General features: G+C 45.7%; 1 protein-coding gene across 1 annotated transcript in view; it reads left to right on the top strand.

Annotated features, from left to right (window-relative positions):
- Positions 1 to 25,799, top strand: part of tbc1d22a (TBC1 domain family, member 22a) — a 238,848-nt gene that overhangs the window by 198,307 nt on the left and 14,742 nt on the right. Inside the window, exon 14 of the mRNA XM_056277478.1 lies at positions 5,101 to 5,196. Coding sequence (XP_056133453.1) covers positions 5,101 to 5,196 — 96 coding nt within the window. The remainder of the gene's footprint in view (positions 1 to 5,100; positions 5,197 to 25,799) is intronic.

Genomic DNA, 25,799 nt, shown 5'->3' with positions numbered 1-25,799 from the left:
ACAATGGACATTTGATTAAGGTGCTTGAAGATGGTGAGAGAGGATCAAGGATATGAGTGAGAAAGATTGAGAGAGTGCGTGAGGCGAGGAAGAGCAGAGATAGGTGAAGAAGATGGTGGGAATGGAGAGAGTGATACAGGAGATGTGTCATTGGACTGACGTAGGATGAAGAGCTCCACAAAAAGTTGTGTCCAGATGAACTGATTTAACTTCTAGTTTCCCCAGACGTTCACTGTTACACTTGTGCAGAACTCTAAACACACAAAGACTTACACCTACACTCATAAACATACACAAATACAAACACAGGAAAGATTGGAATGAAAAGTGTCTGAGCTTTGGACAGAAAAACTCTGCTCAAATGTCAGCACAAAACTTCCTCCTTCTGTGTGTGTGTGTGTGTGTGTGTGTGTGTTTGTGTGTGTGTGTGTGTGTGTGTGTGGGCCCTGTGATGGCCTAGCAGCCTGTCCAGGGTGTCTCTCCGCCTGCCGCCCAATGACTGCTGGGATAGGCTTCAGCATCCCCGCGACCCTGAGAGCAGGATAAGCGGTTTGGATAATGGATGGATGGATTCTACCACCTAGTTAAAGTCGCAGTTCTGTCAGTGCCTTTCGTTTTGACCGTTCGGATCAAACCACAAGTCCCGTGCACATCACTCACAACAGCACCAGGCATGAATGCAACAGTACTAGGGCTGTAAAAAGTAATCAGGTCACTCGATCACAAAATTAATCCTTCATTATAACTGTAACTGTCTGGAAGCTTCTTTTTTTTATCCCTTTATGCGTGACCGCGTAGGGCAAAGAAGTGCTCGGATGATCATTACTGTTGCATGCAGATGAGGCAGCGGGTTATTTGAGTCAAGAGAATTGAAGAAAGCACAGATTAGCAGATAGGAAGAGGAGCCAAAGCATGTCCGAAGTTTCAAACCATTTTCAGCTAAAGTGCCAACAACATAAAATTTGGTCAGAGTGAGTCTTGATTAATTGTCAGACTAATCAGTAGATTACTTGATTACCCACATATTCATTAGTGACAGTCCTGGTCAGTACACACATGGCTGTGATAAAATGAAACCATGGGGCACCAGTGGAGGAGAGCCAGGAGATCAGCCCCAGCAGCCGAGCTTGAATCCACCAACAGAAATTAAAAATAAGTGTCTTCCCCTAGCTGCACAGTGATGCCGGTGATGACCACAGCAGAGCGCGACACGCCGCATACCAACCTCCTCCGTCGCTGACGTCTCATTTTCACCAAGGCGTTGAGAATAGGGGCTGTCTCCATGCTGACAGCTTGCTGGACCTCGGGTTATGGGAAAACATGCCGGTTGCAGGTGTGTGCAGCTTTCGCGTTTTGCTGCACACGTAGATACACCAGCAAATGAGAATGTCTGCCTCAACATGCAAATCTGTGTTGATCACATGCAAATGACAGTGCAAGTATTAAGTCTTAGAGATGAGATTTGAAAAATAAATCAGATTTGTCTGCTGTCTGAACATTGCCTGAGAGAATCTCCCGGAGACAACTGTTAGCTAAGCAGGGTGGTTCGGCACCTCTGCTTCGATTGCTGCTAATGAACTGCAACCCAGTAGAGCGACACAGAGAGAAATAAGAAGTCTGAAATGGTAAATAAAGTGGTCCATGGTGCTGCCATTTAAAGATAGGTTGATGAATGGGCAGATGGAAAGATAGACAGAATGCACACACACACACACATCTGTATGTATGTATATGTGTGTGTATGTATAGATATATATATATATATATATATATATGCATGTTTCTTTCTTTCTTACATCTTTCTTTTTTCTTTCTTTCTCTTTCTTACATCTTTCTTTCGTCCTTTCTTCCTTCCTTCCAAGTCACTGGACTTCTGCTAGACAATTTCAGACAACCTGCTAGACAGCTGATACTTGGCCTGTCTCCATTTCAGATATGTACACACTGTTATCTGTCTTATTTGCACCTGTATCAGAGCCGTTGCAAACGGATGAGGTCAAACGTAGGGTCCTCTTTTTTTGGGGGGGGGGTTCCCCCCATTTTCTCCCCAATTGTACTTGACCAATTACCCCCGTCTTCCAAGCCATCCCAGTCGCTGCTCCGCCCCCTCTGCCGATCCAGGGAGGGCTGCCGACTACCACATGTCGTCTCTGATACATGTGGAGTCGCCAGCCGCTTCTTATCACCTGACAGTGAGGCGTTTCACCCGGGTGATGTAGCACATGGGAGGATCACGCTATTCCCCCCTGAACAGACCAACCAGAGGAGGCGCTAGTGCAGTGACCAAGACACACACACACCACATCTTGTTTCCCACCCGCAGACACGGCCAGTTGTGTCTGTAGAGACGCCCGACCAAGCCAGAGGTAACACAAGGGATTCCAACCGACGCCCCCCATGTTGGTAGGCAACGGAATAGACCGCCATGCTACCCGGACGCTCTTTTGACATTGTAATCCGTGCACAACACGGGTTCAATTCTTTGGCTCTTTGTCTCCTGTTACGAAGCGTCTTGCTACTTACTGCCTGTGTGAATAAATAGGCAGCCATGGGTTTGATTTCTCAGATGAACAGAGAAAGTGTGTCACGAGGGAGAAGCGAGACGCGGGTGAAACGTGGAGATTTTGTGTCCTCGGGGTGTTTATAGAGGGGTTTTTTTTTCCCCTCGCCTCGCTCATCTGTGCGATACAAAGGGAACACAGAGTGGAACATGGAAAGAAGAGGCCGTGTGTGCGTTATATTACCCAGCTAAAACCCAGCCTTGTGTGTTTTACAGTGCAGAACCTCCTCTTTATAACGCGGGATCAAGTTCTCCACACGGCAGACGGCACGCCTGGAGAATTATTTATGACCCCTTGCTGTTACCAGGGCTGCTTTTCCGTGTGAGTGCGCGCTTGTTGTTCATGTGTGCACGTACGTCCGAGACCCCACATGCTTCTGATTATGTGAATTCCTATGAAACAAGACTACACACAAACACACACAGACACACACCCTTAGTGCCAAACACTCCCGAGTGGGCACGTTTGCTTATATTTGCCGTTCAACGTGGTTTCACGACGCACGTGTCCCGTCTCTGAGGAACGCATTTTTCAGCGGTGCCCTCAGGCCGCTGCGTTTAAGGGCCTGCGGTGATTATCGTCCCAGTAGTATGGCTGCAGGGAGAGCCAGATAAGGATGAGAGTGTCTCATCCGAAGAGAAAAGAAGGAAAAGGGCTGGGAGTAACTCCCGAGGAGGCTCAAATGAAAACGAGGGGATTTATACATCTTTCTTCTCTCTCTCTCTCTCTCTCTCTCTCTCTCTCTCTCTCTCTCTCTCTCTCTCTCTCTCTCTCTCAAACTCTTTCTATGTGTCTTTCTGTCTTGCCGTCTCTACTGTAGCTCAGTAAATGTACATTTTCTTGATTGTGTCGGGCAAAGGTTTTTTTTTTGGCCATTCTCTCTCTCCACTTTTTTTTTCAGGGGGGGGTGGTTCTCTTCCTTTTTCTCCCCAATTGCTTCCAATCAATTACCCCACTCTTCTGAGCCATCCCGGTCGCTGCTCTACACCCTCTGCCAGTCCAGGGAGGGCTGCAGACTACCACATGCCTCCTCCGATACATGTGGAGTCGCCAGCCGCTTCTTTTCACCTGACAGTGAGGAGTTTCAACAGGGGGCGTAGCGCATGGGAGGATCACACTATTCCCCCCAGTCCCTCCCCCCCCGAACAGGTGCCCCAACCGACCAGAGGAGGCGCTAGTGCGGTGACCAGGACACATACCCACATCCAGCTTCCCGCCCGCAGACACGGCCAATTGTGTCTGTAGGGACGCTCAACCAAGCCGGAGGTAACACGGGGATTCGATCTGACGATTCCCGTATGGATAGGCTACGGAATAAATCGCTACCCTACTCGAACGCCCACTCTCTCTCTCTCCACTTTTTGTATATGAGGGAGACAAAACACGTGGTCTGAAGAAGACTTTAATCTGAATCTTCCTCAGACTGGAAGCCGATTAACTGGGGAGCTTTTTGCAGTGGTTTGAAAGTGTTGCAGTCACAGTACTTTGGGAGTGGGCAGCTTGTGGTTGCCGGTATTGCTCGCCTTAGACTGGAGGCTGTAGCCTGTGACTTCCAATCTTATGAGAGCTGTAAGAAAGTTTGTTGTCGTCGGTGTGTAAAGGTTAAATGGTCTGCTCCAGATGAACCTCATTTATTTCTCTTCACTTCATTTTCTGTCTGTATCTGTCACTCTCCTCTCTTCTCTCTCTTCCTTTGCATTTGTCCTCTGCCCTTTCTTTGCCCTCTCTCTCTCCCTCTCTCTCTCTCTCTCTCTCTCTCTCTCTCTCTCTCTCTCACTGTACCCAACTCTTTTCCTTCTTTTTCTCTTTCCCCTTCTTCTTTACCTCCACCAAGTCTTTCTCCTTCCACCTTTCTCTCTTACTTTTTTGGGGGGATTCCCCCCCTTTTTCTCCCCAGTTGTACTTGGCCAATTACCCCACTCTTCCGAGCCATCCCGGTCGCTGCTCTACCCCCTCTGCCAGTCCAGGGAGGGCTGCAGACTACCACATGCCTCCTCTGATACATGTGGAGTCGCCAGCCGCTTCTTTTCACCTGACAGTGAGGAGTTTCACCAGGGGGGGGGGGTGCATGGACGGATCACACTGCCCCCCCCCCGAACAGGGGCCCTGACCAACCAGAGGAGGCGCTAGTGCAGCAACCAGGACACATACCCACATCCGGCTTCCCAACCGCAGACACGGCCAATTGTGTCTGTAGGGACGCCCGACCAAGCCGGAGGAAACACGGGGGATTCGAACCGGCGATCCCCGTGTTGGTAGGCCACGGAATAGACCGCTACATTACCCGAATGCCCCTTTCTCTCTTAATTTTCACTCTCGCTCTTTCTGTCTGTCCTCAGTCATACTGTAATTCCATCCCCCTTTCTTCTTCTACAACCCCCCTCCTCGGTTTTTAATGTGTCGGGGAGGGGTTAAAGTGTGTTCTGTATTTTTAGCAAACTGTTTTACGTGTTTGACCCACTATATAACAATTCATTTCCATAACAAATACCCTTTCAATAGAAAATCTCTGTTTCTCTCCCTCCCTCTTTCTCTCTAGGCTGAGCCTGAGGGCTTCTCTCATTTCCACCTGTATGTGTGTGCAGCCTTCCTGGTGCGGTGGAGGAAAGAGATTCTAGAGGAGAGGGATTTCCAGGTAACAAACACACACACACACACACACACACACACACACACACACACACACACACACACACACACACACACACACACACACACACACACACACACACATACATAGAGGTGTGTGTGACTACTCCTAACTAGGACACACAAACTGGGCATGCACCAAGAAATGTGTACCTTTGTGCGTAACTCACTTTCACTCACACACACAAACCTGAATGAGCAACATTCATATAAAAAATACATGCGGTACACTTTTGTATATTTGTACACTAAGGAAGAAATTGCCCACACGCCTGCTCACATTCAACCACGCCGCTCACAAATATTTAGCATACCTGCATACATCCACGTACACAAACATACTCACTTTTTTTTTCTTATGCTCATACACACCAAAACAAAACACACGACATGTAGCACAGCGGATGTGCGCACACACAAGTACACTCAGTGCGTGCTGTCCATTACCTTCCTGGTCATTAAGTGTGAGGCCCAGAGGTGGTGGTGACTGCATTAGTAGATGACAGTAGACAGCTGCCGAAAGGTGACTTTGGTAGCCGGCTCACTGGGAGACCTGGCCTCTTAGCTCGCAACGCAGCACAACACCACACCGTACAAACAACAACCCTGCCCCTCAATTGATTCCTCATCTCCTCTTCCCTTTTTTCTCTTCTCTTCCTCTATTCTCACCCTCATCTCTCTTTCCTATCCATCTCATTTGCTCTTTTTTTTCCTATTTTGTTTGTGTGTATATTGGTGTGTGTGTGTGTGTGTGTGTGTGTGTGTGTGTGTGTGTGTGTGTGTGTGTGTAGATGGTAAATGGACTGCATTTATATAGTGGTTTCTCTAGAGTCAAAGCACTTTACAGTGTATTCCACATGTTCACCCATTCACATACACATTCACTCTCTGGCGGAGGCTGCCATACAAGGCGCCAACCTGCTCATCAGGAGCAATTGAGGGTTCAGCGTCTTGCTCAAGGACACTTCGACACACTCCCTGGAGGAGCCAGGGATCAAATCAGCGACCTTCTGATTACTAGACGACCCCGCTGTACCTCCTGAGCCATGTGTGTGCGTTTACACACTGGTGTCAGTACACCTTTGTGTGCACTCATAAATCTGTGTTACCTTGATTGATTAATGGAGTTTATAAGGCCCACTAATTCAGTTTTATCTCACTAAACACAAGTCCACATGCACACAAACACACATCTACACACACACAAACGCTCTGTCAGGTCCGAAGAGTTCTTCCTGCTTCCTGGCGTGGCACACAGACTACCAAGTGATGTGCCAAGGGCAAAGTATCTATCCTCGTAGAGATGAGAGGAGGACCGGAGCAGAGTGGGGAAAGGGGAAGAGGGAGGAAAACATGAGGGAGATTTGAATGGAGAGGAGAGGTATAGGGGGTGCCCGGGTAGCATGGCGGTCTATTCCGTTGCCTACCGACACGGGGCTCGCCGGTTCGAATCCCCGTGTTACCTCCGGCTTGGTTGGGCGTCCCTACAGACAGAATTGGCCGTGTCTGTGGGTGGGAAGCCGGGTGTGGCCTGGTTGCTGCTCTAGCACTTCCTCTGGTTGGTCGGGGCACCTGTTCAGGATGGGAGGGGGAACTGGGGGGAATAGCGTGATCCTCCCACGTGCTACGTCCCCCTGGTGAAACTCCTCACTGTCAGGTGAAAAGGAGCAGCTGGCAACTCCACATTTATCGGAGGAGGCATGTGGTAGTCTGCAGCCCTCCCTGGATCGGCAGAGGTGGTGGAGCAGCGACCGGGACGGCTCGGAAGAGTGGGCTAATTGGCCGAATACAACTGGGGAGAAAAAAGAAAGGGAGGGAATAGGAGAATAGAATAGATAAAAAGTTGGAGAAAGAAGAAAAACAGTAAGGGTTTTGACAGTACTTGTTTTGTATTTTGTGATATTGCGGACTCCTCTCCATGGAAAAAAAAAGAATTTCAGCAGACAGAACAAAGTTTAGAAACATTAAAGGTGGAAGAGGATTAAGAGAAATATTAACGGCAGCTTACACAAACCCTCGCCTCTTCCACAAAGTACCTTTGAAAAATAACACTGACAAAACGGCAACAGGCGAGGAGTGAAAATGACAACCCCTCTCCCAATCATTAGTCTTATAAGCAGCCTCATCTCACATGTTGGAGCGAAGTTATGTCACCATATGAAGAAAATTGTTCCTCATTTGGAGCAGGGAGCCCCTTCGGAAAGCCTACGTGGGAGCACGCACACCTGACTTCTAACACCTCTCAGATGGCGAGATAAAAAGAAGCAGTCGCGTGAGATGGATAAATGCAGGTGCGACACTCTAACAAGTGGAGTTCCTGCTGAAGTAGCAGGCGAAGGCGCATGGCGTCTTTCTCCCGACGCCACGGGCTCGGGTCTTCTCCCATCCTTCCCGTCGCCCCCGGTTCTCCCCGAGCAGAGCAAGTCTTCAAAAGGGGATGACAGGCAGAGGTTTAAGGTTCCAGAGAGCCCAAGTCTGTGGGACGGGGGTGACCTAATTAAAGTTGGTTCACCCACAGAGTGTCGACACCGGGGGCTGTCAGGGCTTCAGTATGCTACATCAAATGACTTATCTGTTCGTCTTACTTTCAAATGGCTCTTGCCCTCTCTCCGCTCTGTCTCTCTCGCTCTCTCTCTGCTCTGTCTCTCTCTCTGTCACTCTGTCTCTCTCTGCTCTCTTTCTCTCTCAGCTGTCTCTCTCTGCCTCTCTCAGCTCTGTCTCTCTCTCTCTGCTCTCTCTCTCTGGCTCTCTGTCTGTCTCTCAGCTGTCTCTCTCTCTCTGCTCTCTCTCTCTGTCTCTCTCTCTGCCTCTCTCAGCTCTCTCTCAACTCTGTCTTTCTCAGCTCTGTCTCCCTCTGCTGTGTCTCTCTCTCTCTCTCTCTCTCTCTGTCTGTTTGTCTCTCAACTTTCTCTCTCTCTCTCTAATCTCTGTCTGTCTGTCTCTTTCAGCTCTGTCTCTCTCTCTCAACTCTCTTTCTTAGCTTTCTCTCTCTGCTCTGTCTCCATCTCTGTCTTTCTCTCTCTCTGTCTGTCTGTCTGTCTCTCAGCTCTGTCGCTCTCTCAGCTCTGTCTCTCTCTTGCTGTCTCTCTTGCTGTCTCTCTCTCTCTCCATCCTTTAAACACACACACACACACACACACGCACACACACACACACACACACACACACACACACACACACACACACACACACACACACACACACACACACACACACACACACACACACACACAGTCTCTCTCTCTTTCTCAGATCTGAACCTGAGTCTGGGTAGTTCTTGTTTGGGCTTTTCACCGTGAGGACTCAAGGTGGGCCCAGTGTTAGAACAGCTGTGTTCGACTTTCTTTTTCAGAACTAAGCACAAAAAGAAAGAGAGTGGTAAGCTGGTCTTTGAAGCGGGAGCCTCGGGACATCGGTGGTGTGGCTAGGTATGTTCACGCTGGGCCCGTTGAAGTCGGGGTCTGTGGGTGTCTGAAGAGGCTCATTTCAAAATAACTTGTCCACTGTTTCGAAAAAAGAAGTGACATATACTGACACGAGTTGTTGATATCAATGTAATTGATATTTGCTCCAGACCTTCCCACATGCAGAATCACACACATGCATGCACATGCGCGCGCGCACACACACACACACACACACACACAGCAAGGTTCTGTATTACGAGTTTGGACATATTCGATGCATGTCTTGTGTTCAGGTGGAGGTGTCCATATGTGGTTGTGTGTGTGTGTGTGTATGGGGGGGCCTGTCCAGGGTGTCTCCCCGCCTGCTGCCCAATGACTGCTGGGATAGGCTCCAACATCCCCGTGACCCTGAGAGCAGGATAAGCGGTTTGGATAATGGATGGATGGATGATATTGGATCCACACTTTCCCACATACAGAATCACACACATCCATGCACGCACACGCACACACACACACACACATGCACATGCGGATGCACACACAGCAAAGATTCTGTATTATGAGTTTGGACACGTTTGATGCATGTCCTGTGTTCAGGTGGGGGTGTCCACACCATGTGTGAGGGAAGATGCATGTGGTAGTGTGTGTCCGTGCACGTGTGTGTATGTCTGGATCTGTCTCTGACTCAACAACGAGGAATGCATCATTTTTCCCCCCATGTCTAGTGAGCATGGAGATAATTCGTCTCTGTTGTAGAAATAAGCAGCTCAGGCTTTTGCCCGTCGATGATGTCACAGCTGGCGACTCTGCTGGTTGTAGCTCTGAGAGAGCATTGGGCAAAGTGATCTACCAAAGATTATAGAAACTACATATACACACTCTAATTTAGTGTGCTGTAGTGTTCCCTTTCTGTAATACAGATTAGTGTCGAGGAAAGAAGAGAAGAAAGGGGAGGGAACAGTCTCTCTCTCACTCTCTCTCTCTCTCTCTCTCTCTCTCTCTCTCTCTCTCTTACTGGTGGTTTAATTCTAAGAGATTTTTGCCTCTGATCCGCTGAGCCTGCAAGTTCAAACGCGGGCTTGCCAGGTTCTTAAGGGCCTGGTGAAGGGCTCTTATCTGCGTACGCTTCACCCTGCCACCCGCAAGGCATCACTTCTTTCCCTTTCCTCCCCCTTTTCTCTCTGTCTGTCTGTCTCCTGCTTGTCACCGTCTCTCTCTCTCTCTCTATCGGACCATCACTCCTTCTGCCACTATCTGTTCATTTCCTTTCCCCTCCCCCTTTCTCATTCCCTGCCTTAGCTCTGTTGTTTTTTTCTTTCTTTCTTTTAGCCTCCCTGACACCTCTCTCCCTCTTTCTTCTTCTTCTTCTGTGTGTTTCTCTCCCCCTTCCTCCATCCTGAGTAGCAGGGGCAAAACTGTTCAAACGTGCTAGGCAGACAGGAAATGGGTTCCTTGCTCCGACTATCAGAATTACACACAGGCGGCGGGCGTTTAATTAGAAAAGCAGACCGTGCAAGCATAGACAGTAACACCCATGTCTTAGCTGACCTACACAGGGTTGGGGTTGTTGATTTCACAGTGTAATCCGTGACTGATTACATGCTCAACGTGCCGTAGTCGATCATGTAATCCAACAGAAATAGTAATCGGATTACTTTTCACTGCAGGTGAGACATTTTGAATGGGACATTTTAAATGTGTGCTCCAGCATCCCTGAGAGCAGGATAAGTGGTTCAAATAATGGATGGATGGATGGGAGGAGATAGGCTAACAGCGGGTTAAAAACTCAAAGATGAATGGCAGTGATTTAACCAAAAGGAAAAACTGTGTTGATCCTGTTTTAGCACCCGTATCCCTAAACCTGAGAGAAATTATTATTCATGTATACTCCAGTGTTGAAGGTTTGATGATTCTGGGTGTTTGCTTTTGCCTGCACTGTATTCCCGATGAGCAGGTAATTCTGTCTCTTGACATATGCAAGGAAAAGTTAGTCCAACTCCATTGAACTGATTGAAAATTGGCTTTTCATTGTGGTATCCGTAAGTTCAAGCTACTCAGAAAGCATACCTTGAACACAGTCTTTCCATTAAATGGGCTAACCGTGTGAATCCAAGTGAAAGCTACGATTCCCTATTGATTACCGTTATGCTAATAAATACTTGGATTTTAAAAGGTAGTGGAGGAGACAGAGGCAGGATGGTAGCGCAGTTATTAGTGCCGTCACCTCAGCAAGAAGGTCCTGGGTTCAAGCCCCAGGGTAGTCCAACCTTGGTGGGTCATCCGGGGTCGTCTTCTGTGTGGAGTTTGCATGTTCTCCCCGTGTCTGCGTGGGTTTCCTCCGGGGGCTCCAGTTTACTCCCACAGTCCAAAGGTAGGTCAGGTGAATTGGCCGTACTAAATGTCCCTAGGTCTGAATGTGTGTGTGTGTGTGTGTGTGTGTGTGTGTGTGTGTGTGTGTGTGTGTGTGTGTGTGAGTGAGTTAGCGAGCGAGGCCTGGCAGCCTGTCCAGGGTGTCTCCCCGCCTGCTGCCCAATGACTGCTGGAATAGACTCCAGCATCCCTGAGAGCAGGATAAGTGGTTCAAATAATGGATGGATGGATGGGAGGAGATAGGCTAACAGCGGGTTAAAACATTTGGAATCTGGACAAAACTGAGACATGCGGGTACGATTCCAAACAGGGAGTGCAGCTTGGATGTTTAGCAAAGTGGGTGTGCATTCAAGTTTGGATGCATTTATGCTGATTTAAAATTAAGGGAGTTATATCTTAACCACAGAATACATATGCGTGAACGAGAGGGGGAACAGTGGAATGGTGAGGATGAAAGGAGTAGAGGTGATGAAGGCGTATGAGTTTAAATACTTTGGGTCAGCTGTTCAATTAACGGGGAGTGCGGAAGAGAGTGCAGGCAGGGTGGAGTGGGAGGAGAAGAGCGTCAGGAGTGATTTGTGACAGAAGGGTACCAGCAAGAGTTAAAGGAAAAATTTACAAGATGGTTGTGAGACCAGCTATGATATATGATTCGGAGACGGTGGTACTGACAAAAAGACAGGAGGTGGCGCTGGAGGTGGAGGAGTTGAAGATGCTAAGATTTTCATTGGGAGAGACGAGGAAGGACAGGGTTAGGAATGATTATATTAGAGGGACAGCTCAGGTTGGACGGTTTAGAGACAAAGCAAGAGAGGCGAAATTGAGATTGCTTGGACATGTGTGGAGGAGAGATGCTGGGTATATTGGGAGAAGGATGCTGAATATGGAGCTGCCAGGGGAGAGGAAAAGAGGAAGGCCAAAGAGGAGGCTTATGGATGTGGTGAGAGAGGACATGCAGGTGGCTGGTGTGACAGAAGAAGATGCGGAGGACAAGAAGAGATGGAAACAGTTGATCTGCTGTGGCGACCCCTATCGGGAGCAGCCGAAAGTAGTAGTAGTAGTAGTAGTAGTAGTAATAGATCTTAACCACAGCAAACACATGCAGCAAAAGTAACGGTACATGTTCAGAAGTCAGGGCTCAGCGGTCAGTGAAACCGTCCTATGACTCTATCGTCACTTGATCAGTTTAAGTTCAATAGCTATCAAGAGGCAAGTGTGCTGCCCAAGTGCCAGTGAGCAAGATGCTAAGCCCCTCTCCTGCTCTGTCGGGAAAGAAGCGTCCGGTGTTAATGCCGTTGACAGAAACTATAATGAAAAAGATTTGCAAAAACCCTTTTGTCCATGACAAACTAGCAAATAACTAAATAAACGAAAATCACCTCAAGTTTTAAGGAGCTATGGAAAAAGATCAACATCCTCCATGGTAAATTAAAACTGTGATTAAATGTAAATGCCATTAAGTGTTCTCACAGCCTTTGTTTTCGAAGGAAGGTGAGTTTTGATTTCGAAATCGACTCGTTTTGTCAGAGAAAAGACCCTCAAAAGATTTTCTGTCAACATTATCGATGCAGGAAGTGTCACCTAAAAGCCGAAAATCTGGCCTGTAAATGTAAAAGAAGAAGAATGCCAGTGGTTTAACGTGGCAAGGTAAAAATACTTTGATATTACACTTAAGTATCTTAAGAACCACCTTTGTTACTTCCTACTGAGTGTGTGTGTGTGTGTGTGTGTGTGTGTGTGTTTGTGCGTTGTGGGAAACACATTAAGTGATTAATTCAGTCAGCGATCTTGTTGAGCAGACAGGCAATATATGTAAGCAGGCAGTCGTAAGAGATGCTCCTCACTTATTAGCTAATTTAGTTAAACGAATACACATGTAACTTACTATAACGGCTTCACACAAGTTCCTACTTAACAGCTGGGCTGAGTTTCCTTCCATCCTGCGGCTTTTACAGGGAACGACTCTAAGAACCTCGACAGAAAGATAACCGACTGAACAGAGTTCCTCCAAGTTCTGTCTAACGGGGGAGTGAGTGAGTGAGTGAGAGAGAGGGTGAGTGAGAGAGTGTGGGAGTGAGTGAGCGTGAGAGTGAGAGAGAGAGTAGGTGAATGAGAGTGAGAGAATGAAAGAGTGAGTGTGAGAGAGTGCGTGTGAGTGAGTGAGTGAGTGAGTGAGTGAGTGAGAGAAAGAGAGTGAGTGAGTGAGTGAGTGAGTGAGTGAGTGAGTGAGTGAGTGAGTGAGTGGGTGAGTGAGTGAGTGAGTGAGTGAGTGAAAGAGTGAATGAGAAGGTGAGTGAGAGTGAGTGAATGAGTGAGATTGAGTGAGTGAATGAATGAGAAAGTGAGTGAGAGAGTGAGTAAGAGAGTGAGCAAGTGTGGGTGCGTGTGTGTGTGTGTGTGTGTGAGAGAGAGAGAGAGAGAGAGAGAGAGAGAGAGAGAGAGAGAGAGAGAGAGAGAGTGTAATACTGAACACTTCATGCTTATAGTGATTCAGAAATGTGTGCTTATGCGGTGCTTTAATCACCACTCAGGGTTCATCATAGTTCCACTGCAGGTCCACGTGGTGTTTCACACCTGAAAACATGAGTGTCCCTTTATAGGAGCTTCTCCCGTAATAGAAATAACTTCATAAAGCTCAGAACAACTGACACGGCTGTGGTTTTTTCAGGATTACTTGCATTTACTTTACCAAAATGATTTTCTAGCAAAGTGTCTTTACTTTTGTAACCTGCACGACAGGGGAATGGGCCTATGCTTGCGCAGGGACAGTTTACAGTCTAATGTCTAAGTTCAGTGGAGATTGGTGTAGGTTTTTTTCTAGACCAGATTCTAGTACTCACCCCAAAGACAACACACACACTCGTGGGTATAGTTTACAATGAAAAAAACCAATTTATTTCAACAGTTCAAAGTAAAGTTATTTCAATATCAATACTAAATTAGATGTGTTATATATATATATATATATATTTTACTCTATTATACTTTTTAAAAGTTCTTCCTAATGTTCTATTTATTGTCTATGTCTATCTATATTCTATTTTATACCCTTCTAATATATTACTTATGCAGCCATATTCTACAATAACAAATTAAAGAAAATAATCCAAAATAAAGTATGAGTGCACTCAAAGAAAATAATAAAGAAAAGAAAAGGGGGAATGATTCAGTCTTCCAATCTGTGCAAGGTGCAATGTCCAGATCTTACCACAATCACAGGGGCAAGTTAATGTAGAGGCGATGATGATGAATCCAAATCCAGGGCGATGATGGGGGCAATCCAAAGGGGGTATCCAAGGGTTCCAAACGGTGTAGCAAGGGGGGTTGTTCGGGGTACAAAAAAAACCAGTCAGGATTCCAGCAGCGTACAAAACACAAGAGAAAAGAGTCTTCCTTCTTCCTTCAACAGGAGATCATCTGTCTTTGGATAAAATCAAGATATCCTACGTAAATGGCTATGATTACATGGAACACAGAAAGCTGTTTACTTTTTAGCTTTGGCTAGCGGCTCACCAAGGAAGCTTCGTGGGAGGGATCTTTTTTGTCGTAGTTCAAATGTCCTGTAGCTCAAATATCCGTAGTTCAAATATCAATAATTCAAGTATCCATAGTCAAAGTTGTCCGTATTTCTAAATATCCGTATTTCTCTTCTCTATTGTCGACGGTTGTTTGTATGGTTTAAACTCTGTAGCTAGTGTGCCTCCTAGAGGCTACTCGTGGAACTTACATACGTCACAGGGTACATGTAATCATGTGGGTTACATTCTCCCCCTCTAAACCGCATCAGTCTCTGCATGCGTCTAAACACTGTATGGTCTTGCAGAGGGCACTCTAGAAGAATCAGGGACATTTCTGCCCAAACTTTCGAAAAATGAGGCCATGGCTAGGACTAAAGGCCTTCCTAGTTCACCATAACAGAGTCTCTCAGGGGGATGTCTTTCTCTGATAGATCTTCTGATCGGTTCGCTCTCAGACGGGTTTCCGTCAGACAGGTCAGCCTGGCCTGTCACACCAGTGGGCGGTGCACTCTCGGGTTCAAGTGGGGTGTTTTCAGGTGAATGTCCTTCAATAGGTCCAAATTGAGGTACAACAGTAGTAGATGATGCGGGGTCTCCCTCAGGTAAGTGTCTTCGAACAGGTTGAGAGAATTCATCTGTGACTACTTCTGTCTCACGCCCAATTGGTTTATTTTCAAGTAACTGATTGTGAACAGACTCAGGGGTATGGGGTACTTCACTAAGGAGTGGACTATCAGATTGGGAGAACTCCGACGGACTTGGATTCAACCCGACTGGGTTCAACAGTTCCGTGGCACGTGCTAGAGGGGTGGCCTGTGTGGTTGTCCTAATGCTTTGGGGAAACCTTGTGGAGATCTGTGGATAGCAGTCCTCATCCTCGTCACTGCTGGGCATATCTGGGTCAACAATATTGTCGTGCCTGGTCTGCTGCGAGACTGCTTCCCTGCGTCTCAGCCTCCTTGTTGGTAAGTTTGTTTCAGGTTCTGAGACTTTATCTGTAACAGGTAGAAAGCCGCAGGGCAGAAGAAGGTCTCTGTGAAGGGTACGGTGTGGACCTTCACCCTGTTCTTGCTTGACGACATACACTGGGCCATCTCCCATCCTCTTCACCACAGTATGGACTTCCTTTTCCCATCTGTCCGCAAGTTTATGTTTTCCTCTTAAATTGACATTCTTCACGAGGACTCTATCTCCGGGAACAAGTTCTGCGGCTCTGATCTTTTTATCAAACCTGGCTTTATTCTTCTCTCCCATCTTCTTAGAGCTTTCAGAAGCAAGTGCATAGCTGTCTTGGAGGCGCTGTCGAAGATGTTTAACATACTCCGAATGCGACTTGAATCCAATTTGGTCTGGTGTAAGGCCTAGAACCAGATCAATGGGTAGTCTTGGCTGTCTACCAAACAACAATTCATTTGGAGAGGAGCCTGTGGTGTCATTTTTCGTGCAATTGTATGCATGGACTAGCGGTTTGACAAAGTCCCTCCAATGATATTTATCCTTGTCTTCTAGTGTCCCGAGCATGCTGAGAAGGGTCCTGTTAAATCTCTCGACAGGGTTTCCACGTGGATGCTATGGCATGGTTCTGATCTTTTTGGTTCCAATCAGACAGCACAACTCCTTGATGGTGTGGGATTCAAAATCTCTCCCCTGGTCACTGAGAAGGCGACTTGGAAAACCATACTGTACAATGAAGTTTTCCCACAGTGTTTTGGCAACCGTATTCACCTTTTGGTCTTTCGTGGGGATGGCAACGGCAAACTTGGTGAAGTGATCCGTGATGACGAGGATGTTTCTAGTGTCCTTACTATCAGGCTCAATACAGAGGTAATCCATACACACCAGTTCAAGGGGATAACTGGTCTGTATATTCTCCATATGAGCAGCATGCTGGGAATTGGCTTTCCGCCTCACGCATCTTTCACAAGTCCTACACTTCTGTTCAACAGACTGAAACATCTTTGGCCAGAAAAATCTGGAACGAACAAGATGAAGGACACGTTGAGCGCCAAGATGACCGACTTCATCATGAAGGCCTTGCAATGCTCTTTCTCTGTGGCTACTAGGCAGCACCAGCTGATAGATCTGATTCCCACGATCAAGACATTTCCTGAACAGTACTCCATCTATAAGCTCTAGTCTATTCCATTCTCTAAGGAGCAGCTTGACTTCTGACAGTTCAGAGGACATCTCTTGAAAAGTGGGTTTTCGGTTTCCTTGAATGAAACTGATCACACGTCTGATAGATGGATCCTGTCTTTGAGACTGATACCAGTCATTGTGAGTCAGCTACTGTATGGTTGTGTTGACTCATTCTTAATAACATGTTCTACTACTATGTTCTAGATACTCGGGGGACTAATGATGTCTCCTTCAAGGCTCATTGAATTACGCACGGATGAGTGTGTGGTTGGAGCACGGTGAATGTCAGATATAGATGGCCGTCTGTTACATTCTTGGGTCATGCTAGGCATGTGCTCAACATCAATGTTAGGCTGAGTGTCCTGCATAGGGCTGTGTTCCGGTAAAGACGTGTTGTCAGTTTTCTGTGATGCTGTAGACCGAATGCGCCTCAGTTCATTTTCTAAGAGGGAGGCATAGCCTGACATGGCACTACCACCAATAGCGCTGAGTTCTTCGAGATATTGCTGGGCTAAGTCTTTGCCTATTTCCTCTTGACATATTTGTCTAATTGTTCTGACATTCCATAGAGTAGTTGGATCAACAGGGCTAGGTATAAGGCCAAGGGTATCTGGGGTTATCCTGGTGATTGACTTTTCACACTCAAATTCTATTAATACCCTACCATTAGGTTGGCTGGGCTCATCCGCAACTCTGATGCAGGATGAGATCTTCCCATGTTGTTCGAAGAAGCTTATTATCGTTTCGGCAGAGCTCATTTCATTGACACCTTCAACTAATAAGCAGTTTTGTCCATGGACTTTATACTGATTGCAAAGATCCATATTGACTGTTATTTTCAAAAATAAAAAAATATATAATCAAGTATTTTATAGAGAGGTGTGGTCAGTGGGGTAGTATATGGCCTGAAACGCTAATTAACCAATCTCCTGGCTGGCTCGCCAACTTTCTGTAACCTGCACGACAGGGGAATGGGCCTATGCTTGCGCAGGGACAGTTTACAGTCTAATGTCTAAGTTCAGTGGAGATTGGTGTAGGTTTTTTTCTAGACCAGATTCTAGTACTCACCCCAAAGACAACACACACACTCGTGGGTATAGTTTACAATAAAAAAAACCAATTTATTTCAACAGTTCAAAGTAAAGTTATTTCAATATCAATACTAAATTAGATGTGTTATATATATATATACATATTTTACTCTATTATACTTTTTAAAAGTTCTTCCTAATATTCTATTTATTGTCTATATCTATCTATATTCTATGTTATACCCTTCTAATATATTACTTATGCAGCCATATTCTACACTAACAAATTAAAGAAAATAATCCAAAATAAAGTATGAGTGCACTCAAAGAAAATAATAAAGAAAAGAAAAGGGGGGAATGATTCAGTCTTCCAATCTGTGCAAGGTGCAATGTCCAGATCCTACCACAATCACAGGGGCAAGTTAATGTAGAGGCGATGATGATGAATCCAAATCCAGGGCGATGATGGGGGCAATCCAAAGGGGGTATCCAAGGGTTCCAAACGGTGTAGCAAGGGGGGTTGTTCGGGGTATAAAAAAACCAGTCAGGATTCCAGCAGCGTACAAAACACAAGAGAAAAGAGTCTTCCTTCAACAGGAGATCATCTGTCTTTGGATAAAATCAAGATATCCTTCGTAAATGGCTATGATTACATGGAACACAGAAAGCTGTTTACTTTTTAGCTTTGGCTAGCGGCTCACCAAGGAAGCTTCGTGGGAGGGATCTTTTTTGTCGTAGTTCAAATGTCCTGTAGCTCAAATATCCGTAGTTCAAATATCAATAATTCAAGTATCCATAGTCAAAGTTGTCCGTATTTCTAAATATCCGTATTTCTCTTCTCTATTGTCGACGGTTGTTTGTATGGTTTAAACTCTGTAGCTAGTGTGCCTCCTAGAGGCTACTCGTGGAACTTACATACGTCACAGGGTACATGTAATCATGTGGGTTACACTTTCATTCAGGTATGGCTTTGAGGACTGTAAATGTTTGGGTGTCACGTCATGTTTTGGGTGAAGTGTCATGAATAGTTTTAGCTAAAAATACTTAACTTTGAAAAGGTCATTTAAAAAAAATGGCTTCCCAAGTCATTAAACATAGGAAGGAGGGTAATTGTTGGAAGTGTTGGTGTGGGACACGTACTGTCATGTTCGCGGGATTGGATTGTCTAAGCTGGGAAATGAAGGGCTGCAACCTGGCACTCCCCCAGGCAATCTGCCTGCCACCGTTCCACCCCAGCTAACCCACTACTGCTGAGTTCGGGCCTGGCCCGCATGGATAAGTCAGCATACACACACACACACACACATATACTCTCTGACTTTCTCTCTCTCTGTTCCACACAATAGATGCATTCACACACACGTGCATGTACAATCATTCTCACGTGCACTCATTTCTGCTCTCATACCGACTTACTAGCATGCACTCACATACATACACGCTAGAGCCCTGCACGGGCCAAAACCTCCGGCATTAGCCCAGCCCTGGCCTGTGGTGTTCAAGCCCTAGCCTGGCCCCAGCCTTACAAAGTCTGCAACTTTCAGCCTGAGCCCAACCCGAGACCAGCACCAATATCACTTTGAGCTCTCTCTGATGCGCATTCTCTCTGATACACACACACACACACACACACACACACACACACACACACACACACACACACACACACACACACACACACACACACACACACACATCCATCCATCCATCCATCCATTCCATCCATCCATTATCCAAACCGTGTATCCTGCTGTCAAGGTTGCAGGGATGCTGGAGCCTATCCCAGCAGTCATTGGGCAGCAGGCGGGGAGACACCCTGGACAGGCCGCCAGGCCATCACAGGGCCTCACACACACATGGTCAAATGTCACATGTAATGCAAGCTGACATGCCTACATGCCTATGTGTAATATTTATAATATGTCATACAGTGGCCTCTGCACGTATACAGGAAGTTAATTGAGCCTGAGTCCAACCCGGGCCCGATCTATTAAAAAAAAAGAAGAAGAATGGGCTGAGCCCGGCCCAAATCAACTCAGCATGTCATTACCCAAGACCTCTAATACATGCATGTCCAAACATGCTTTTCTCTCACAATTTCTTTTCAATTTCCTTTTTACTCATACACGCTCACTCACTGTTGTACATTTTAATACCACCACTGTCTCACACACACACACATACACACACACACATACGCTCATGCATACACACATTCTCATATATACACAGATATATAATTGTGGAGTTATGTATGTATGTTTGTAAATCTATATGGAGGTATATATGCATAGTGCCATGAAAAGCAATTTGCCCCTTCCCGAGTTCCTCTATTTTTGCATATTTGTCACACTTAATTGTTTCACATCTTCATACAAAATGTAATATAAGATGAAGAGAACCCGAGTAAATACAAAATTCAGTTTTTAAATGATAATTTTATTTATTTATGGAAAAAGTGTATTCAGCACTATCTGACCCTGTCTGAAAAAAGTAAATGCTCCCTTAGTTACTCAATCAACCAATTAACTAATTTTAATTGATCATTGGAGTCAATTAAAGCAGACACACCTAAGCTTGATTACTGACAGGCCTGTTGAATCTGAATATGATTTTTATACATTGGAGTGCACAAATTTGGGCACCCCCCCTGGTCAAAATGCATTTTACAACTAGTATCTAAGTGGACAGAAGCTCACCTGACCTCTACGAAGTTAAGTACAAAGTTAAACATGGCACATTTTGTCAGATTTTGAAGCAATATTACTTTCTATTTCGATTTTGTACAGTTTCAAAATATTTTTTTAAAAAAAGGAAAAAGGCCCTCTGTAAAAGTTTGGGAACCCTGTCAGGTAATATTTTGTAACTCCTCCTCAGACAACCACAACAGCTCGCAAATGCTTCGTTTTTTCACTTGTTGCTTTTGGAAATTTCCCTCATTATTCCTTGCGGACCACCTCTGACAGAAATATTCTTTGGCCTCCTTGAATGCATGGCATGTTTGAGATCTCGCCACAGATTTTCAATAACATTCAAGTCTGGGGACCCTGGTGGCCATTCAAAAACCTCATGGGACCGCATGGTTGATTTCGAGGTATGATTTGGGCCAATTTCCTGCTGGAATACCCAACCTCCCTTCAACCTAAATGTCTGGACTGACCTTCAAAAATTAGCCTGTAGAATTTTTCGATGTTTGATGGAATGCATTCTTCCTTCCACCCGCACAGTATTTCCTGTGCCCAGCTACCACACAACCTCAAAGCTTAATGGATCCACCCCCATGCTTAACAGCAGCCATACCAACATGTACCCTGGTTCTGCTGAATGACGGAAGTTACGCAGGTGTGGGCTTGGCTAGTACTTGGGTGGGAGACCTCCCGGGAAAACTGAGTTGCTGCTGAAAGTGGTGTTGGTGGGTCAGTAGGAGGAAGTCTTCCCTCTGGTCCTAATAAACAACAAAAAAATAACCTCAATGCCCCAATTTAGTAATGGGGACACTACTGTAGGAGATGCCATCCTTCGGAAGAGATGTTAAACCAAGGTCCTGACTCACTGCAGTCATTAAAGATCCCACGGTAATTATCGTAAGGAGTAGGGGGTTCCCCGTTGTCCTGGCAAAATTCCCAACCTGGCTCTCCATCTGGCCACCTAATCATCGCCCCATGTAATTGGCTCAGTGATTCCTCCCTCTCCACCTCAAGCTGATGTGTGGTTAGCGTTCTGGCGCAAAATGGCTGCCATGCATCACCCAGGTGGGTGGTACACACTAGTGGTAGTTGAAGTGAGTTTCTCCTCCTTCACTGTGAGGTGCTTTGGGTGTCAAGATAACACGCTATATAAATATAACCATTATTATGATAATCATTATTATTTCATTAGTTGACACTGTTTTTCGCTACAAATTCTTCAACTTTTTTCTCCAAACATACCTTCTTCTCTTCTTTTTTTTTTGTGGCCAAAAAGTTCCATTTTGGTTTTGACAGTTCAAAGCATATTCCAAAATGCTTCAGGCTTTTCAAAGTTTTCTTTTGCATACTTCAGATGTTTAATTTTGTTTTGAGGTCGTAGGAAAGGCCTCCTTCGGGCAACTCTGCCATGTAGGCCTTTGTTGTTTAAAGTACGTTACATTGTTGTCCTGTGAACTACTAGACCTGTTTCTGCTATTCTGTTTTGCAGCTTTTTTTCCAGTGATGTGTGGGTTCTTCTGAGCATTTCTCACCAGCTCTCGGGCCATTCTATCTGAAAATTTTCTTGGTCTTCCAGACCTTGCCTTGACTTCCACTGTTCCATTTATCGTCCATTTTCTGATAATGTTTCTGACAGTGGAAATAGGTGTATTGAAATGTTGAGTTTTTTTGTAGCCTTCCCCTTGTTGGTGGAAGTCAGCCCTCTTGATTCTGACATCCTTGGACAACTGTTTACAGGAACCCATAGTTGTCAACACCAGACAGAACAGCCGCTGCAGTTGGATATTTTAGAAGGCATGGAGTTACTTCAGAATAAATAGTTCAGCCCTGGGATTATAAGCCTTTTGGGGTGATATTTTGTGGACAGACGAGTCAAAAGTGGAACGTTTTGGAAGACACAGGCCCCATTATGTCTGGCGTAAAGCATTCACAGCATTTCACAATAAGAACATCATAGCAGCAGTCAAACATGGTGGTGGCAGTGTGATGGTGTGGGGATGCTTTCCTGCCTCAGGGCCTGGAAGACTTGCCATCATTGAGGGAACGAACCATGAATTCTGCTCTTTACCAGAAAATTCTGAAGGGAAATGTCTGGTCATCAGACTGGCTTATGCAGCAGGACAGTGATCCAAAATACAAGAGTAAGTCCACCTCAGAATGGCTCAAAAGAAATAAAATTAAGCTTTTGGAGTGGCCTAATGAAAGTCCTGTCTTGAACCCCCATTGAGATGCTGCGGAAGGACCTTAAACGAGCAGTTCGTGCTCGGAAACCCCCCAGCGACGCTCAATTACAGCAATTTCGCAGAGAAGAGTAGGCCAAAATTCCTCCACAGCGATGTGAAAGACTGAACTCCAATTATAAGAAGGGTTTCGTTGCAGATGTTGCTGCTAAAGGTGACACAGCCAGTTTCATTAAGTTCAAGGGGGCAATTACTTTTTCACATAGGTGATATGTGTTGGATAACGTTTTTCCTTCAGTAAAGGAAATTATCATTTAAAAACGGCATTTTGTGTTTATGTATTTGTATTTATTATTTGTTCATTTATTATGGTTCTACTTGTCTTATATTACATATTGTATTAAGATCTGAAACTACTCAGTCTGACAAATGTGCAAAAATAGCGGAAATCTGGAAGGGAGCAAATACTTGTTCTCATCACTGTATACCTCCTTACATATATTATATGTATATTAATCGAGAGATTCGCCCAGACGAGGGTGTTTTGGGGTATGGACATACATAGCTAGAAGAAGGCAAGGTATACCAGTGTCAATATCTTATGACTTAGGGGGCACTGGGTGCAAATGACACTTACGCCTTTTCCACTGACACGGTGCAGGTGCAGGAGCCGTTGTCCAATCTCAAAGCGTTTCCACAGGAGAAACACTGGTTATCGGTTTTCAGAATCGGCCCTGAACCAGCATCATTTACATGCTGGTCTGGAACTGAGGAACCTGTGACGTCAAGACTGAGGGGGCAGGAAGACGCATCATCAGTGCCTAAAGCGATAGCTTGTAATGAAATGTTGGGGAAAGTGATGCAGCAGGGGTCTGCAGAAGAGACCAACGCTCTTCTGGTGATATAGGCGTCAAGGGAAATTCGGGAAAATTTGGAGAGTTCGCAAAGGAAATAAAGGTGTACACGGCAAGAAATGGGGAACGCCAGGTTCGACAATAGTAGAACAAATTATGTCCTTCTCGCCAGTTCATTGCTTGGATTTTACGTGTGAGGAACCACAGGTCGGTTCTCAGTCGGTCACACCAGTTTGCTAGCCCAGCGATAGCTGAGTACCAGCACCAGCATTGTCAGTGGGAAAGGGGTAACTGTGGGTGTAGACTTATAGAGAGCTGATAGACTTTCATCCAGGAGGCAGGCATCTTTTTTCACCTGTTCAATTATGTTATTTTTATCCTCATGCTGTTATAGCAATAGTTATGTCATTTTTTATAAACACTGTTTTGTTACTTTTTATTTATTTATTTATTTTAGATCCCCCCCCCCCCAATTGTATCCGGCTAATTACCCAACTCTTCCGAGCCATCCCGGTCACTGCTCCACCCCCTCTGCCAAGCCAGGGAGGGCTGCAGACTACCACATGCCTCCTCCGATACATGTGGAGTCACCAGCCACTTCTTTTCACCTGACATTGAGGAGTTTCGCCAGGGGAACGTAGCGCGCGGGAGGATCATGCTATTCCCCCCAGTTCCCCCTCCCCCCCTGAACAGGCGTCCCGGCTGACCAGAGGAGGCACTAGTGCAGCGACTAGGATACATATCCACATCTGGCTTCCCACCCACAGACATGGCCAATTGTGTCTGTAGGGATGCTCGATCAAGCCGGAGGTAACACGGGGATTTGAAACGGCGATCCCTGTGTTGGTAGGCAATGGAATAGACCACTACACTACCCAGACGCTTGTTACCTTTTTTAAAGCCGTTTTACAAACAAAGTCGTTTTTTCAGATAATAATTAAATAGAACAGCACAAGAATATGAAGTCTATTATATTAAATCATTAGATTTGGCATATTCAGGAATATTAACTAATATTTTCTATGAAACTGAATTTCCAGCGTCTTTGCTGGTGTTGAAAGGTCAAGCAGTACCACAGATGGATTGCATTCATATATATGGACACACGCCTACATATGCACGCTTTCACAGCTTTAAGCTGAAAGCTCATTTTGTCACTGAAGATCCCATTGCTTCCAACGTAATCTTCCGATCACAGTGACCCGATGCCGTTTCTTGGGGATTTGCCTACTCAGCGCCGCTGAATAGGTCCCGTCCTGAGGAAATCCATTTGGTGAGTTAATGTGAGGCCAAGTGGCCATGTGGGCACAAAGCTATTAGTTCAGTGTAAATGGAAGCTCAAGCGTGGTGCTACACTTTCTTCCTGGAGGGGAGAGAGAGAGAGAGAGAGAGAGAGAGAGAGAGAGAGAGAGAGAGAGAGAGAGAGAGAGAGAGAGAGAGAGAGAGAGAGAGAGAAAGAGAGAGAGAGGAACATAGCAGGATGAGAGCGAAAGAGAAACGAAGGTGTCTGAGAGAGAAAAAGATTTTTTTTTCCAACTTGAGTTAATGATATGTGTGGAGCTCTGTGTAAATGCCAGCCTTTGTCCTCAGATTAGTAATGTGTGGGGAAAAACATTGGGCCTGTCGGATTCTGGAGGCAGTATGGAAAAAGAGGGTATTTCAGAGGGACCAGAGTGCTCTGGAAATGTCAGCACTATTTCAGTCCCTTTGTCCAAAAACACAACTTTGTTCTGGATTAATTAATGTGTTGTAGTGAAATGCCATTAGATGACACTAAACAGGGGCAAGAAAAAGCTGCCCTTCTCCTTGATTTGTACATATTCCTGTTCTATGTGAGTACTTCATAGTGCTTTGCGGATTTTTCTTGGGGGGTTATTATCTGAGTTTGATGCAAGGTACCTTGCTCCTCTGTTTCGTCCTCACTTTTTCCCCACATAGGGTTGGAAGGGTGACGATTTATATTCCCCTTGAAACTGCAGGGTCTGAAAGCCAATGCCATCCACTGGAGCTCTCTCTCTCTCTCTCTCTCTCTCTCTCTCTCTCTCTCTCTCTCTCTCTCTCTCTCTCTCTCTCTCTCTCTCACTCGCTCGCTCTGGCTCTCTCCCTCCGACAGAGAGTAGTAGAGCAAAATCCTCGCAAGACACCCCTCAGAGCTCCCAGTCTCCTACGTACATCACTACTGAAATGAAAGAATGCGTTTCTGGGTATTTCCCAATATAGGACCGAACTACTGAAATTGCTTTTGGTGCAATTACGCCTAAGATTAATGTCGCAGTTATTTTTATGTGTGTGTATGTGAGTAGTTGCTTAAACAATCTTGCCCAGTGTATGCGGGCATTCATCCTTTAGCACAAGCACCCCTCACCCCACCTCCCACATTAAGTTCGCCATCATGAGATA

The sequence above is a fragment of the Lampris incognitus genome, chromosome 3 (assembly GCF_029633865.1).
Source record: "Lampris incognitus isolate fLamInc1 chromosome 3, fLamInc1.hap2, whole genome shotgun sequence".
Classification (NCBI taxonomy): domain Eukaryota; kingdom Metazoa; phylum Chordata; class Actinopteri; order Lampriformes; family Lampridae; genus Lampris; species Lampris incognitus.
Note: the sequence above shows the minus strand (reverse complement) of the source record. Positions and strands in the feature narration are given on the sequence as shown.